The sequence below is a fragment of the Anoplolepis gracilipes genome, chromosome 14 (assembly GCF_047496725.1).
Source record: "Anoplolepis gracilipes chromosome 14, ASM4749672v1, whole genome shotgun sequence".
Taxonomy (NCBI): Eukaryota; Metazoa; Arthropoda; class Insecta; order Hymenoptera; family Formicidae; genus Anoplolepis; species Anoplolepis gracilipes.
In genome coordinates, this window is record NC_132983.1 from 4,075,338 (window position 1) to 4,090,257 (window position 14,920).

At 35.4% G+C, this 14,920-nt stretch overlaps 1 protein-coding gene across 1 annotated transcript in view; it reads right to left on the bottom strand.

Moving 5' to 3' along the window:
* Nucleotides 1-14,434, bottom strand: part of Lim3 (Lim3 homeobox protein) — a 45,291-nt gene extending 30,857 nt beyond the window's left edge. Inside the window, exon 1 of the mRNA XM_072905309.1 lies at nt 10,326-14,434. Coding sequence (XP_072761410.1) covers nt 10,326-10,605 — 280 coding nt within the window. The 5' untranslated portion in view covers nt 10,606-14,434. The remainder of the gene's footprint in view (nt 1-10,325) is intronic.
* Nucleotides 14,435-14,920: the final 486 nt, after the last annotated feature.

Sequence of the window (14,920 nt, forward strand, 5' to 3'; positions counted from 1 at the left end):
TATGTTATGCATATAAAGCGCGCCTTGTCGCGCGCGCGCATACACGCCTTTACTTATATATTATAAAAAATATATATTCTATGAAAATCAAAGATCGTTTTAAGATTTGTTGTTACGATTGCAAGATTTTATTTCGAAAGGTTTGCACGTCGACACAACGCTGTGTACACGTCGCTCGTATCTCGGTTGTAGGCGCCATAACTTTTTTATGGAACATTGTGTCACTAATATTTCAACCTGCCGACACTTTCTCTCATACCACGACCATAAATAATTTAACTCGCCACTATTACGAGCGAGTTCTAAGATATTTTGCACGACATGTATTACACTTGGTCGCGACACGCGATATCGCGATTCGTCGCTTCTCTTCAGACGCGAATTAGATTATTCGCGCGTGTGATAATTCTTATCTATACTAATATAATCCATGTGAATGTATCATGCATAAAACAATTATATCTTGCTAATGTGATTCTCACGCGAATCATATCCAATTTTATACAGTAATTATATATATTTGACACTTGCAAGAATTGCGCATATACGTATATAATTTGTGTTAATTTTGATTAATTATAAATGAAGAATACATAAATAGTCAAGCGTATGTGGAACGAGTTATTTGAGAAACAGAATAAAATAACAAAATTGCGAAATTATATATTCTACTGAAATATTAATTATAAAACTTTTCTTTTGTTACGAATATTACGAATATAACAAATATAACGAATATTACGAATGCTAATAAACATTAATTTAAGTATTCAAATAAATAAAAAAAAAACAATAATTTGCAATATTTATCCTGATATTTATGTATCGACTTTTCTGCTTTCTCTTTTTTTTTTCTTTTAAATACGAATATAATAATATATATTATCATTAATATTAATATATCAATATATATTATCTAAAAATATTATCGAATTAAAAATCTGAAACTTTTTATTTGATGCCCGATTTGAAGTTGATTGATAATGATTTTTGAAAAATATCGATAAGCACAGTTTTATTTCATTTTGTCAATCGGATATTGTGTAACAAAAAAGAAATGGAATAAAAAAATCTGCAAAGATATTCATGTATTCAAGTGTTTCACGTTCTCAGTTTCCAGTCTATATTATATCTGTTAATATATATAATATATACACGATACATACACGTTGACTATTAAAACCATAATATCGCGATCTTAATGTATCTCATTCTTCGCAATTTTGTGAACTTTGGAATATACGACCAGCAACAGCAGTTAACATTTCATTGTCAGATCGTCGTAGAATTAAAACAATGGGTAAAAGAAAACCATTATTTCTTTCTTCCTTTTTTTACGAATTTCATATATTCTCAAAATTAAGTTGTGAAAAAAGAGTAAAATATGCGAAAGATGAAATTAATGAGAGTTCTTTACGTATAATACAACAAGAGCATTCGAATGTTCTCGGAGGGATAATTTACAAGAAGAAAAGCAAGGTAATTTTTTTTTCTTAAAAGTTTCCACTTTTTCCTGGCTACATCGTATAAGAGAAATTGTTAGAACTTTCAATTTCGTAGTTTTATAACGACGATGGATAAAATCAAAAAGAATTTTTTTCAACATAACATAACGTATTATTTCGAAGTGTAATATAACAACTTTTAATTAAATAATTACATAAATTCTATCGATCAAACCTTACCTGTGCATAAAAATTAATCGAACGACAGTGCCGATTTCAGCTCACATGAAAAATACATACATAGCAAAAAATATTTGATAACATGCATTATAGAAAATTAATAGGTAATGATAAGATACAAAGTTTTTTAATAATTACAAAAATACTAATCTTTCTACACATTAAAATTTATAGATGTAATGTAATTTATAAGATTCGAGTATCTTAAGGCAGTAATATGTATTTATAATTTCTCTGTGTTACAGATTATTATTTTTTATCCAAAAAAGTTTTAGCAATCTAAGTCAAGCCTATTTTTGGGCTAACCATCTTGGGACACCTTACATGTCTAAATATTATTTTCAAGTAAAATGTAAGACACGCATATATCTGTCTTGTTCTTTCGATCGACAACTCTATCGATGACAGAATCGTAAGGTTAACATTAACGCAGCCTAAACACCATTTAGTTCCCATCATGAACCACTTAATCTCCAATCGCGGATAAACTCCCAGTGGCAACAACGGAAGGGAAATCAATAGTGCATTGTGAAGAGAAACAGAGAGAGAAAGAAAATATGTGATTATGCTCTCGACAAACAGCAGAACTTTGTCCGCAAGAGTCACGTGGCACCGTTGAAGTGAGCACCACCTTCTCCCTTTCTCTTTGTGTATGTAACGCTCCGTGGAAAAACCTACCCTACACGATAGGCGATCGGCAAGCACGCCTCCAAGGAAAACAACCCCGAGGCTCTCGAGCCTACGTTCCCACGTATATACGCTAACTCAATCCCAGAGTTTACCGTGTAACAGTTCGAATTACACGCTGTTTACAACCAAAATGCTTTGTCTGAATCGCTAAACTTGAAAAGATACGTGCTGCAAATTTCCGACAATTTGAATTTTTTATGTAATAATGCAATAACTTGAGCAAGAAGAAGTGCTTAAGTTAATAAACACTTTATTTTTGCAAAAATATATATGACTTATAGTGTTTTTTATTTTATCTTTCTCATGTTCCTTGGAGTCAACTATAAGATAACAAGCTATATATATATATATATATATATATATATATATATATATATATATATATATATATATAGCTTCACACAAGTTCTTGTAAGATAAAATAAAAAGAATTTTAAACATCAAATGGAAAATTGGAAACGATTACAGTTTAATGAAAATATTTGCAATACATCTTTATATATAAAAGAGCGATGAAATATTCTCTTATATTTAATCCAACAAAATTTTAATTCATATAGCTTCAAATAAATATATGATAATATTAAATTAATTATAATATTAAACATTTTCTATTTCTAATTTTCTATTACAAATAAATTCAAGAAAAAATTATACACTTACAGTATTTTGATTATTGTATTATATTAATACAAATTCTTATTAAATCTTTTTAATAACCAAAAAATAATGAAATTTAAATAACTTTCAAATAAATTTTTGCAAGCCAATTTAATATGAAGTCTCACAATTATTATAAAAGTATAAAATATTCTATGAAACTATTGAACATCATTTGACATTTTGTTAGTATCGAGTTATCGCAATATCGGCTACTCATCTCGATAGAAAGTAGGTAGACTTTGTGTAAAGATATGTTTTGAAAAAAAAAGTTTAATCTTATCAAGAATCGCACACTTCTCTCTCCCTGTTCACAATCAGTAACATATATACTTTAATAATTCTTATCTTGACGTAACTACTTCATTGACATAACACATATATTAAGATGTTTTAATTCAAACTGCGTTTTCCTAGTAGATATTCTGATAATCTATAAATATCTATAAATATATTGATTAACTCTGACGTACGTCAATCTAAATGAAAAAATTTTTAAATGAAATAAATAATTAAATACTGATTAATACTATTATTATTAGTTTAAAACAATAATAATAATAATAATGAATAAAAAACGAAGACTCAAGTTCATGTTCAATATTCTCTTTCTCTCTCTTGTCTCAAAAATTGCAACTTTCCTCTCTCTTTCTTTTTCAAATAAGCAAAAAGTATTTTTGCCTTCCTATATAAAAAGATAATGTCATACATACGATACGGCATAATGATCCCACGACTATCTTTAAATGTTTTACCGTTTTTACTTTTTTTACCGTTCGAAAAAAAAATAGCTATCGATCAAACCTCGATTAGCCGGTACTCCAAACCGGAAATGAGTTGACCTCGTGTTAGCCACGCGCGATAAAAAAAATCGTAATGCCGTAATACTCCCCTGGGTGAGATGCGGTAATCCGATGCGGGTGGCGGAACTCGCGCGTGTCTTTAGTACTCAGGAATTGTTTTTCAACAGGGAGAAACATTATGAGCTGTCGACCTTGCCTTTTAATAAGGTTCCTCTACTTATGGCTTGCTTATCGATTTGGCAAGTGACATTTTAATATAAATTAAAGAATTTAACAAATATAAATTTAAGAATTAGAAGATAAATCTGCAAATTACACATAACATGTTTAATTATAAATAAAGACAAATTAAATTGAATTTAGTTTAATTTAATCAATACAAAAAGAATATGCAGGGCCTTTCATCATCCTTAGTCTCCTTATTCCTTTTCATTTTGCGGGTCAATCGAATTATGACTTATACAGACACGGGTAGGCAATAAAAGGCCGATAACCGATAGTTAACGACGTTACCAGGCCGATCTATCACGGCGAGTGGTCACTCGGGGTGAAGTTGTGGCGCGAAGAAAATGAAAGAAAATATAGGAAGTGTTCGGCCCGGTACCTTCCTGATCTGGCGGTTTCATGCCCGAGTCATAAAAAAAAGATAGCGAAGCCGCCGTTACCGCAAAAACTTTCAACTTGGAGAGCAATTTTCTCCTTCCACTCAGACTTTTTTCACGAGAAATATAGGCAGGAAAAAAAACTATTGCCGCGATTATAGCACGTGAAAAGGGTTACAATTTTTTTTTATATTTTATATTCTGGAACATCGCGAAATATAATTAATATACGAACATCATCTCTATTCTTCTGTATTTCGTTAATTAATTAAAGCATGTATCAAGCAATTTTTAACAATCGAGAATTATGTTCTATTGTCAAAACTAAAATAAAAGAGACTTTTCTACGCTAGACAGTGCGCAAGATTATCAAAATAATCCGCTTTAATTAATGCGATCGCAATAATCGCTCTACTCATCGATTCTACTCATCCGCGAAGAATAATTTATAAAAATATTTAGAACATAAAATTTTAATAAGCAAAGACATCACGCTTCTCCGTGAGAAAAAAAAAATGTAGAAAACCGTGGTTTGCAGATACCGTAAAGTGACGCGAAAAATTTAAGTCCCAGGGGAAGAGCTTCTCCTAGCGTAATACGATCAACTCATCCAATCATCGGCTTTGGCGACCGCGAAGTGTTCGGAGAAACGTTCCTTGCGCACAACTACACATATACGAAGAAAATGTATACACTTACAAATGTATTGTACGTATATGTCAAGTGTGCGCGATGAGTGGATGCGTATCTGCGAACGCGCGTGCGTTTATACCTTAGTGCGTTTATACGGAATAGAAACCTTAAGGTTCTCGGGGCCCTTTAGAGTGCCAAAGCCGATCTGTCGTCGGCAACAAAGGTACCGACCTTCATCCTCATTTCCCCACCGACTTCTCTCCACCCCTGCGCACGTGAATACCACGCGTTACCCTGTAACCGCGGTCTGCCATTTTCTTTTCATCCCCGTCCCGACCATTCGCTATGAGCCGTCGTTTCCTATGGTTACCATTTCGCTCGGGGGTTGGTTGACGTCGTCATTGGAGCTTCTCGCCCCTTGTCAACGTACGATTCTCTGACAGTCTTTCCATAAAAAGAGGTAAGAAGAAAAAAGACTTTTTATTTTGCAATTTTCTCTCCTTTCTCTCCTTTCTCGTGCGTCTCCGAGATAATGTGCAATTTAAAATGATGAAATTATCCGTCAAGTTTTTCAGAGAACTTGGCACAAAGTGCGCAATATTTCGTCTAAGTCTAAAAGAATATTGAAAAAAAGAAAATCTCTTTCTCTCCTAACATGTCTTTGTGTTTTGTTCTTTTTAATTAAAATTGATTTTATTAAGTTATTTTTAAAATGTCATTATTGTTTAACTAATTTCGCGTTTCTAAAACTATGATTAAACAGAGACAAAGAACCAATTAATTAATGTTAAATACGAACAATTCAACATTACAAAAGTACATTTTACTCTCTGTATGCAGAAAAATAAATTCGACAAATTACACGCATTTATTATTATTACGTATTTATTCTTATACGCAGAAGGTTTGATAGAAAATCTGCATAGTGTGATTAATAAAATATAGTGTCTATATAATTAATCGATTTTAAGGCATTGCGAGCGACACAAAATGTACAACCGTGATGTCTTGCCGTGATAACGTTCGCTTCAATTTGCAAGAGCAGCGAACTGCGAAAGCCAAGATGCTCTCCTTGCGAAGCCTTCGGTGAGGAGGAGATTTAACGCGGCTTACACGACTCACGCAGGTTTAGTTCCAGGTTGGTTTAGTTGTAGGATTTAAGCCCGTCGTACGTAACGCGGCGCGTCGTGCCCGAAGCAATACCGTATATCGATTGCGGGACGGCCGAGCCTCCGAACACATTACATGATTAAACCGCCCCAATGGCATAGCAACCGGCCTTGCAGCACTTACCTTATTAAAATATCCGCCACCCTCGCCGCGCCCTTTTAACAAAAGCGGAGCCGCGAACTATTACGCTCTCTTTATTACCCAGAAACGCTTAGCCGACCAGAAGTTGATCGGTTCTCTAGATCGCGCGACGATTGCCTGTATTTATTCTTCCACTGGATGGATATTAATATTAATCCTTGCATCGTGATTATTACGGTAATACCATTTGACCAAATTTAAAGATGACATTGCACGCGATGTTTCTATGGGACAAGTCAATCAGTTCCTAATCAAACTTAAAATCGACTACATTTAATGCTACATGCAAAATTAGAACAGATTTAAGAACGAATCGTAGAATTTAAATATTTTGTAGATTATAAGTATATAATACATCTTGCATATATTTATTTTGAAGAGATTCTCAAACTTCAATTTAGTCGAAATTTTACAACAAATAATTTCTAATAAAATTAATCAATATTATACATGATATATAAATATCAATTTTAATAATGTTAAGGTATAGATGTAAATTCTTATTATTTAAAAGATAATTTATAAAAAATTATTACTTATATAATAGCGAAAAATATTCACGGTATTAAAAAGCTCTGAGTTACGCGTCACTTTAATTAATAATAATTATGTAAAAGAGTTCCAATACCAGTTGATACGGATCTCATTCATAAATTTAATAGCAAGCGGAAAATATAACTCGTATTTGGATCTTAAAAGGGTTACGGGGTCACGAATCTCACTGTTTACGGGTAGTAAACTTAATTATCACTGAACTCACGCGCAATCCTTCGTGAATATTCATTCGGAAAATCGGTCGTCGACTCCGCGTTGCATAACCACGAGATCGTCTTTCGGCCGCGGACATTCATAATTTAGGAAGCCTTCGACCTTGCTCCACTCACCGAGATCGACTGGATGAATAACTCAGAGGACAAGTCGGGGTGCGCGTGACAAAGAAGAGGAAGAATAAAAATGGCAAGCAAACATATGATAAAGATAAGACGAGAGTGAAAATCAAATGAATATCTAAAATCTAAAATCAATACGTCGGCCACTCAATATTTATTATCGATATTCGTATACTTACGTTATGTGTATTACATTTATGTTTGAGAGCAAAAGTGTTAAATTAAATTCCCTTTCATTATAAGATATTCCATCTCTCTCTCACGTGTCATTCATATTTTAACATACAGATTGAATTAATTTGTGAGTGCATTGTTTTTAATAGAGATATATAGGTGTTAAAGTATCAATAATTTAAATCATAAATAGTATAGTTTAAGTTATAAAATTTCGGAAAAATAAAAATAAAATTAATAAATTTGATTAAATTAAAAAAAAAAATTGTCCTCCATCTGATAATTAAGCTTAAGCTTTGCTGATATATTGAGGTATAATATATGATAAAATATGATTTAGATGCTACTGATATAAACATATTTTGCATCAAGAAGTAACGTTCACAAGGCAACAAGAGTTAAAAACTAGTATACAATTGACACTGTATAAAAAGCGAATTTTTATAATATATAGATTTTTATAATATAGAGATTTCTAATAAAATAATTACAAAATTTCTATCGGAAATATTTTAAGCAAATTTTGTACGAATAAATACAAAAGATTAATAAATATATGAAACAGAAGTGGCGTATTTTACAAAGTTTATAACATTGTATCTTACAAAAGCAACGTGAATTGTTAAGTCCATTCATCGATTTTTTCTCTTTCACCTTTTCTAACTGATTATTTTAGCATAAGTAAAAAATGACTTACTTTTATATTTTTAGACGTTTCAAAGTTAATTTAGCCCCAGACAAATTGTAGTCTAACATTACTTATAAACGATTTTATGATTTAACTAAAATGTATAACAGATTTAGTAATATTATCTCCGTATAAAACAGGAATAATCTATCGGGAGAGAGAATAGGATCTTGGACGCGCACACATACCTACTAAATATATTTCATAATTTATATATATATAATCTATTATCTTTCTTAGATGCTAAAATTATATAATTCGCTATTCAACAAGATACAAATAAATTATAATATATTCTACGTGTATTATATGATTATATATCTTTGTATATTTAGCACAATGGATCTTTAAATAAGCACAATAATATTAAATATTTATTACATATAATATTATATAATAAATATTTAATATTATTGTGCTAAAATATGTATACTTTCTAGCTCCAGAAAGTACAACGTCATATCGATAGAAAAAGTAATAAGACAGTGGCACGAATGGTGATAGTGACTCTTTAGATGGAAGCATTAATCTTATCGATCGTTAATGGAAAGACATTATCGAGAAGTGGTCACCGTTCAAGTGAAAATTTGAAGTCAGCCTGATATTACGAAATATATCAACGTCATTGAGAGAGAAAATTATATCAAACAGAAGAGAGAAAGAGAGAGAAAAGAGAGACATCGTATCGTAAATCGAAGGAGCTAAATTGCAATCGAATTTCGACGATTGACGTAATTGTTAACCATTACATTACTAATTTCACCGTTAATCATGGCGTTTCTATGTGTAAATGGTTTCCGGTACAATTGTCGTTGCAATTGCCACTCGGAAATAAATGTCCTAATGCGTTTTCAAGTCAGTAAACATAACGAAAAACTGAGCGATAATAATTAAATGGAGCCTGATGTTTATATTGGTAATGCATTTGATATTTACATTTCATGTTCCAATATAAATCATAAAAAGAGAATAATGTTTATTTTTACAAAAATGCTTTTCAGATATGGTCAATTGTACGTATCATAAAGATAAGCGTTTATTATCTGTTAATAAAGTATTATGCAACAATAATAATATATATTACATTAAAATAATTACTAAAATTATTTTAATATATGTATAGTATTTTTTTGTCCCATAATATGGTAAATCTTCTATTTTGACGTTTGTTTCCATATAAATTTTAGTTTTACATATATTATAGTACAAAAATTTACTCAAATTTATGATTATTTCAACTAAATGGGAAAATTGTCAGATTTATGTTCTTTATAAGTGTCAACACAAGTTGAGTAATTGATAATAATTTTACGAGGTAACTTCCAAAAAAAAAAGACTTATACATAACATGTATCTGCAACGATACATCATTCTACCAGCTGATAATTTCTTTAATGTATATCGCTTTCTTTTCATAAAGCAAATGTGCTTTTATGTTAAGAAAGCAGAAATTTGTACACTTAAAAAAATGAAAATGTACTTTCTCTATTTACGGTATAATTTTCTACCTCTATATATATATATATGCAAGTGTTGCATAAGTTACATTAGTATAATCTTGATTCTCTAACTCTAACTGAAAATAATCTCTGATAATACCTGATTCGCAGGTATCGTTCTATCAGTTTACTGATACGTTGTGTTTTATGATTTATAACGAGTTATATAAAACTCTAAACGTTTAATAATTACATTTTATAAGGTTTGTATTTATCGCTTTTTCCCTTTATGTTTCTTTTTTAGAAGTGTACTATTTTCTTCAACAAGATACTTAATATATAAACAACAAAATAACAAATTTTGTTGTTCATACAATTTAAATAAGCCTTATCTTCACCTGTAAAATATTTTTTTTACAACCAAAAAAAATAGAAATTTTTAAAAAATTTAATTATTTTTGATAATTTACAGAATCTTCGATTCACGTCACAATCTCATTTTTCTTCCTGAAAAGATTTTCTTTGTTAAAAAATCTTATAAAAAAAAAAAAAAAAAAAAAAAAAAACACGAAACTTTCGATGCTTTTTTTCGTTCGTTCCTTCCAGATTGATTATTTGTAAAGCGTAATCGTGTAAATCCAAGTAACGCAGAGATTCGCAAATTAACTGGCCGTACGTTGAATATCTTCACTGAAAAATAATCTGCTCTCGGCGCAGAATTTTCTAGTTGCATGCCACTGTTTCACTCACCTTCCAGATTCTTGTTCCTCGCGAGGAGCGCCAGTAAAACGTCCTGGTTAGGCGCCGCGTCGGCCAGATCCTCGTCCTGATGCGCCGACGGCAGGGTCGCGGGTCCCAGCGGCGGCATCGCGCCCGGCGGTGGACGCGGCATCATCACCGGCGGGCCCGCCGCGGCTCCCAGGGGGAGGGCCAGGCCGCCGGAAGTGTGATGCAGAGAATTGTGGGCCGCGATCGGGCCGCTGCCGGCCAGGCTGGTCGCGGCGACCGGCGGCTGCACCGCCGCCGACATCGACAGGTCGACGCCGCCGAGCAGCACCGGACGACAGCCGCCGGAGGCACCGCTACCGCTCACCGCCGGGAGGATCCCGCCGCCCCCCGGCAGCGGTGCGTACGGCAGATACAGCTCCAGTCTAAGAACGAGCTCGTGCAATCGTGTCAGCAGCAATTCCCGGCGACGAGAATTCTCGTCGCTCTACGTCCAACTATCCCCGCCTTCTCGCGGACGGCGAGATTGTCGCGGTCTGCGATTTCTATCAAGCTGCGATGTACAATCCGCTGTGAAATAGAGTTCGCTGAACGTCCAAGATAATTGACAGATGATTCATGCGGGATGCATCGGTTCCAGTTTCAGAAAAAATTCATGTATACTATCGTCGAATAGATTTTTCTTTCTCGAATTATTGCCAGATTTCGTAGAGCTGTAATATGGATTAGATGCAGAAGGAGAGTCTTGCTATTGTTGCGGGATTCCTTGGAGCGAACAACTTCCACGCAATGCAAGTACAGTCGTGCAGCAAGGCACTTTCTTTTTCTTTGCCAAGAATGAAATTTTGTAATTAAGTTTCCATATTATCTCTTCGAGTTAAAGGAAGCAGCTTCAGCTGCCACGTTGCGGAGAATATAAATGAAACGGAGATAAGAAGCCACATGGTTCTTTGAAAGATTCGCTGTTTGTATCTTCCAACGTGATTCAAACTTGCGCGATGTACTGATTTCAAACTGTCTCTTAAAGTGTCCGAGCTCATTTGATGTAGAAGATATTTGCAAGAGTGAGATCATTCCCCAGACACAAGCAGCGTTTATTTAATAGAAAACTCCAGCACGACCGTACGACATTAAATAAGATTCTTGTTAAAAGTTGTATATTTTACACGTTATCTCTCTCACACGAGTTCCGCCGAAGTTAGGTGATCGAGAAGATCATTGAAGATGCTTCTCACTGATTTGTTTCTACATTTTATTTATCATTTCCATCTGCCATCATTGATACCGATAAATATCAAAATCTACTGAGAAAGTATCTTCTCACGACACTTTTATGTGCAAATAATTTTTTTTAAATTATTATTTCTATTATAAAACTTTCGATAATGCTGTCTCTCTCTTGAACGAAAAAATTATGCACGATTAACTATTGTGTACTTTTTATATAATGTAAAATACGTATATCAACTCGGCTCACTCACTCACCGAAGGATCATTTGTTATCTTTATCTTGAAGAGTCTCGAGATGCACTAAGTCTCTTAATGAAATTCGCGCAATTGTTCGTAAACGACAAAGTCGTGAAACTTCTTTTGTACCAAATAAACGCTTTTCGTACTCGCAACGTTCGTACGTTTATGAGCTCATTGCACGAGACTTGAATGAACCGTTTGTAAATAGTTCCAACACTAGCGCACAAGCCGTTTATTGTCAATGAAACGATTCACGTTCGACGAACGGTTCCGATATCGATGCGATATTTTGCATATCGAGTCTTTCCTTTTGTAACTTCAACCTCGATATACTCGGCGAGAGAGCATCGCACGTCAATAATTTATCATCCAATTAAAAGTTACAACATTCTCTTCCTCCGAATAAATTATATTTAACAAAATATTTAACAAAGCTCTCTATTTTGTTTATAATTAAATTTGAGATCGTTTTTGTGCTTGCTGTTGTCGACGAAATGCGAACGGCGTAGAACACGTGTTACAACAAACATCGATGAGTATAACGCGTACTGATAAATGAAAAATTCATTCACGCGTATCCGAATGGCACAAAAGAAGTTTATATCACTTCCGCCTATATTTTTTCTCGCCCTACGCGCGTTCACGTCACTTCCTTTTACTTTAACTGATGCAAATTTTTACGTTGTACAAACACGACGATGTTTTCGATCACGCAAAGTTTACGTCGCTTTTCTCAAACACGAGAGCCGCAATGTTTTCGACCGGAAATCACTGTCGACGTAGTAACGCGCCTTCCGGTAGGGTCCGTGCGGGCCTAAAGCCAGCAACGCACTCGTCGACGGACCGCTTATCAGACCGCTCGCACAAGATCCCGTTTTATCTCGACTGTAACCTTGAGTACGTGACACCAATCGCGTCGATCTCTCTCGAATCTGTCAAATCGCAATCGAATTTCGTAATGATATTGTCTACCCTTTTTAACTTTGTCGCTTCTTCACGTTGCTGACGTTTCTCTAAGTTTAGAAAACAAAGTATATAAGATGTAATAATGATATCTTTTCTAATCGCGCAAAATATTAAAAAAAGCGGAATAATTGTGCTTAAAGTTGAAGTGGAATTAAAGATTTAATTAACGAGAATTTTTGCTTGTACATTACGTGATTTCTACTATTTGACAACGAGATATTGATTTTTTTTTTTATATGTAGATGGTATTAAATATTAATACTATATTTTTCTTTTACTAAATCCCTTTCCTACAAAATTGCCTAATTTTCACCGCATTCCTGCGCCAACAGCGTCTTTCTTACTTTCTAATCATTTTACAATCACTTTTTTTTATTCTGTTCGAAGCTTTCCACGATTGCATCCACCTCTTTTATCCGAATACTTTTTCGATTCCCCTCTTTCAATTATTATTCGCGCCAAAAATAATCCCGATTGGTATTCTATGAAGAGACTAAAATTTCCTTTCGATCGTCGAATTGATAACAACTCGAGACGTTTCCGAGGCTCCCCTAAGCGGGGATCTGATTCCCCTCCCTGGGATCGATATCGTTGCCTACGACTGCGATCGGTAGCGGGATGATGCTTTTTACGCGCGTGTCAATGTAAATCTCGCGTCCTGCACGACGTGAATCGTCCGACCGCCCGACGCGTCGGAGAAAAACGCGACGGATCGCGACCGATCTAGCCGGTTGCCGATCTGCTGGTTCGGCGATTCGAACCGAATATGCGGTCAACTTCGCCGGTCGCCGATAAGAAACGCCGAATTCCACCGGCCTCCTGATCGCGATCTTCGACCTGCCACGTTGTCCCGCCCGTTTTTTCCTTCTCATCGGGTCCGTTCCCCTTCCCCTTCTCCCTCTCGATGGTCTGGGCCGTCTACGAGCGCGTTCGATGACATTCGTCGATGACTGTCACTGCTCGTCCTCGTCCGTCTCGAGATCTTCGCATCTTTTACGGCTGGTTGCGGAGACGAAAATGGAGGGATCCGCGAGATTCGTCAAAATTAATAATAACCTGCTTCTCGACAGTTGATTTTAAGTTGTTTGGTATTTTTTGTAAATGACGGGTTCCACTTTGTATAATTGCTGTTCGATAATCTTAAAACCTTGAAGTATTAAAATTAACAACACAGAAATGTTCAAGTTCACATCTTCCCTTAATCACTCACTGATATAATCCTGCGGGCGCACAATAATATTATTTTAAAAGAGTCTTCTCTCTCTCTCTCTCTCTCTCTCTCTCTCTCTCTCTCTCTCTCTCTCGCAAAACACAATCAGATATTATTCAAATTAATCTTTCAATGATAAATGCGAGCTCGATTATTCGAGGATGGCACGATGACTCTTTCCAATAGAACTGACCGCTTGGAGAAAATAGCGATGACAACGATCAATCGACGAGATCGCTGTTCGATACGAGGATCTTATATCCGGAAAAGAAGTTTTCTCGAAAAACTCGTCAGCACTATAGGCACAGATTCGCTTTGCGTCGACGAGGGACAAGCTACGCGGTCGTGGAATGTGCTATTTGATTAGCAGGTGCCACAATACTATGGAGCCGGCTTGAGCTTCGGCTTGGCGTAGCACACCGGTTAGCAGGAACCGGGCGCTCGGAGGGCACGAAGGACGCCGTCGGAAGGTGGAGGTGGTCGCGCACCGGACGTATCGTCCGAAATCGCGTACGCAGCTATCGAAGGAGAGGTTTCCACCCTACCTACCGTCCTCGGCCACCACCGAGACCGTCGCCGCCGCCGTCGGCTCCAACACCACCTCGAAGGGGGGGATCATCGGTGGGGGAGCCTCGGCACGCCTGCGCCCCGTGCGCGCAACCTATGTCCCCTTCGTTCGCTTCGTGCGTGGGGTACGCGTCGCGTATTCGAGGTATGTATGTACGAGGAGGATCCCGCGCAAGATTTCCAGATGGTTTACGATACGAGCCGCAGCGGAGCTTTCCCGATCGAGCGCGAAAAATGGACTTTGCTTAGCGTATTGGAGGAAAAAAAATTTTAAGCGAAAAAAAAAAAAAATTTATCGCGACCGAAGCTGACTGATAAATGATCGCGAATGGAAATTAACACGCGATACTTTGGGACATAACAAGACTATATGGATCGAAAAAGATTTTGAAGTAATTAATATGCT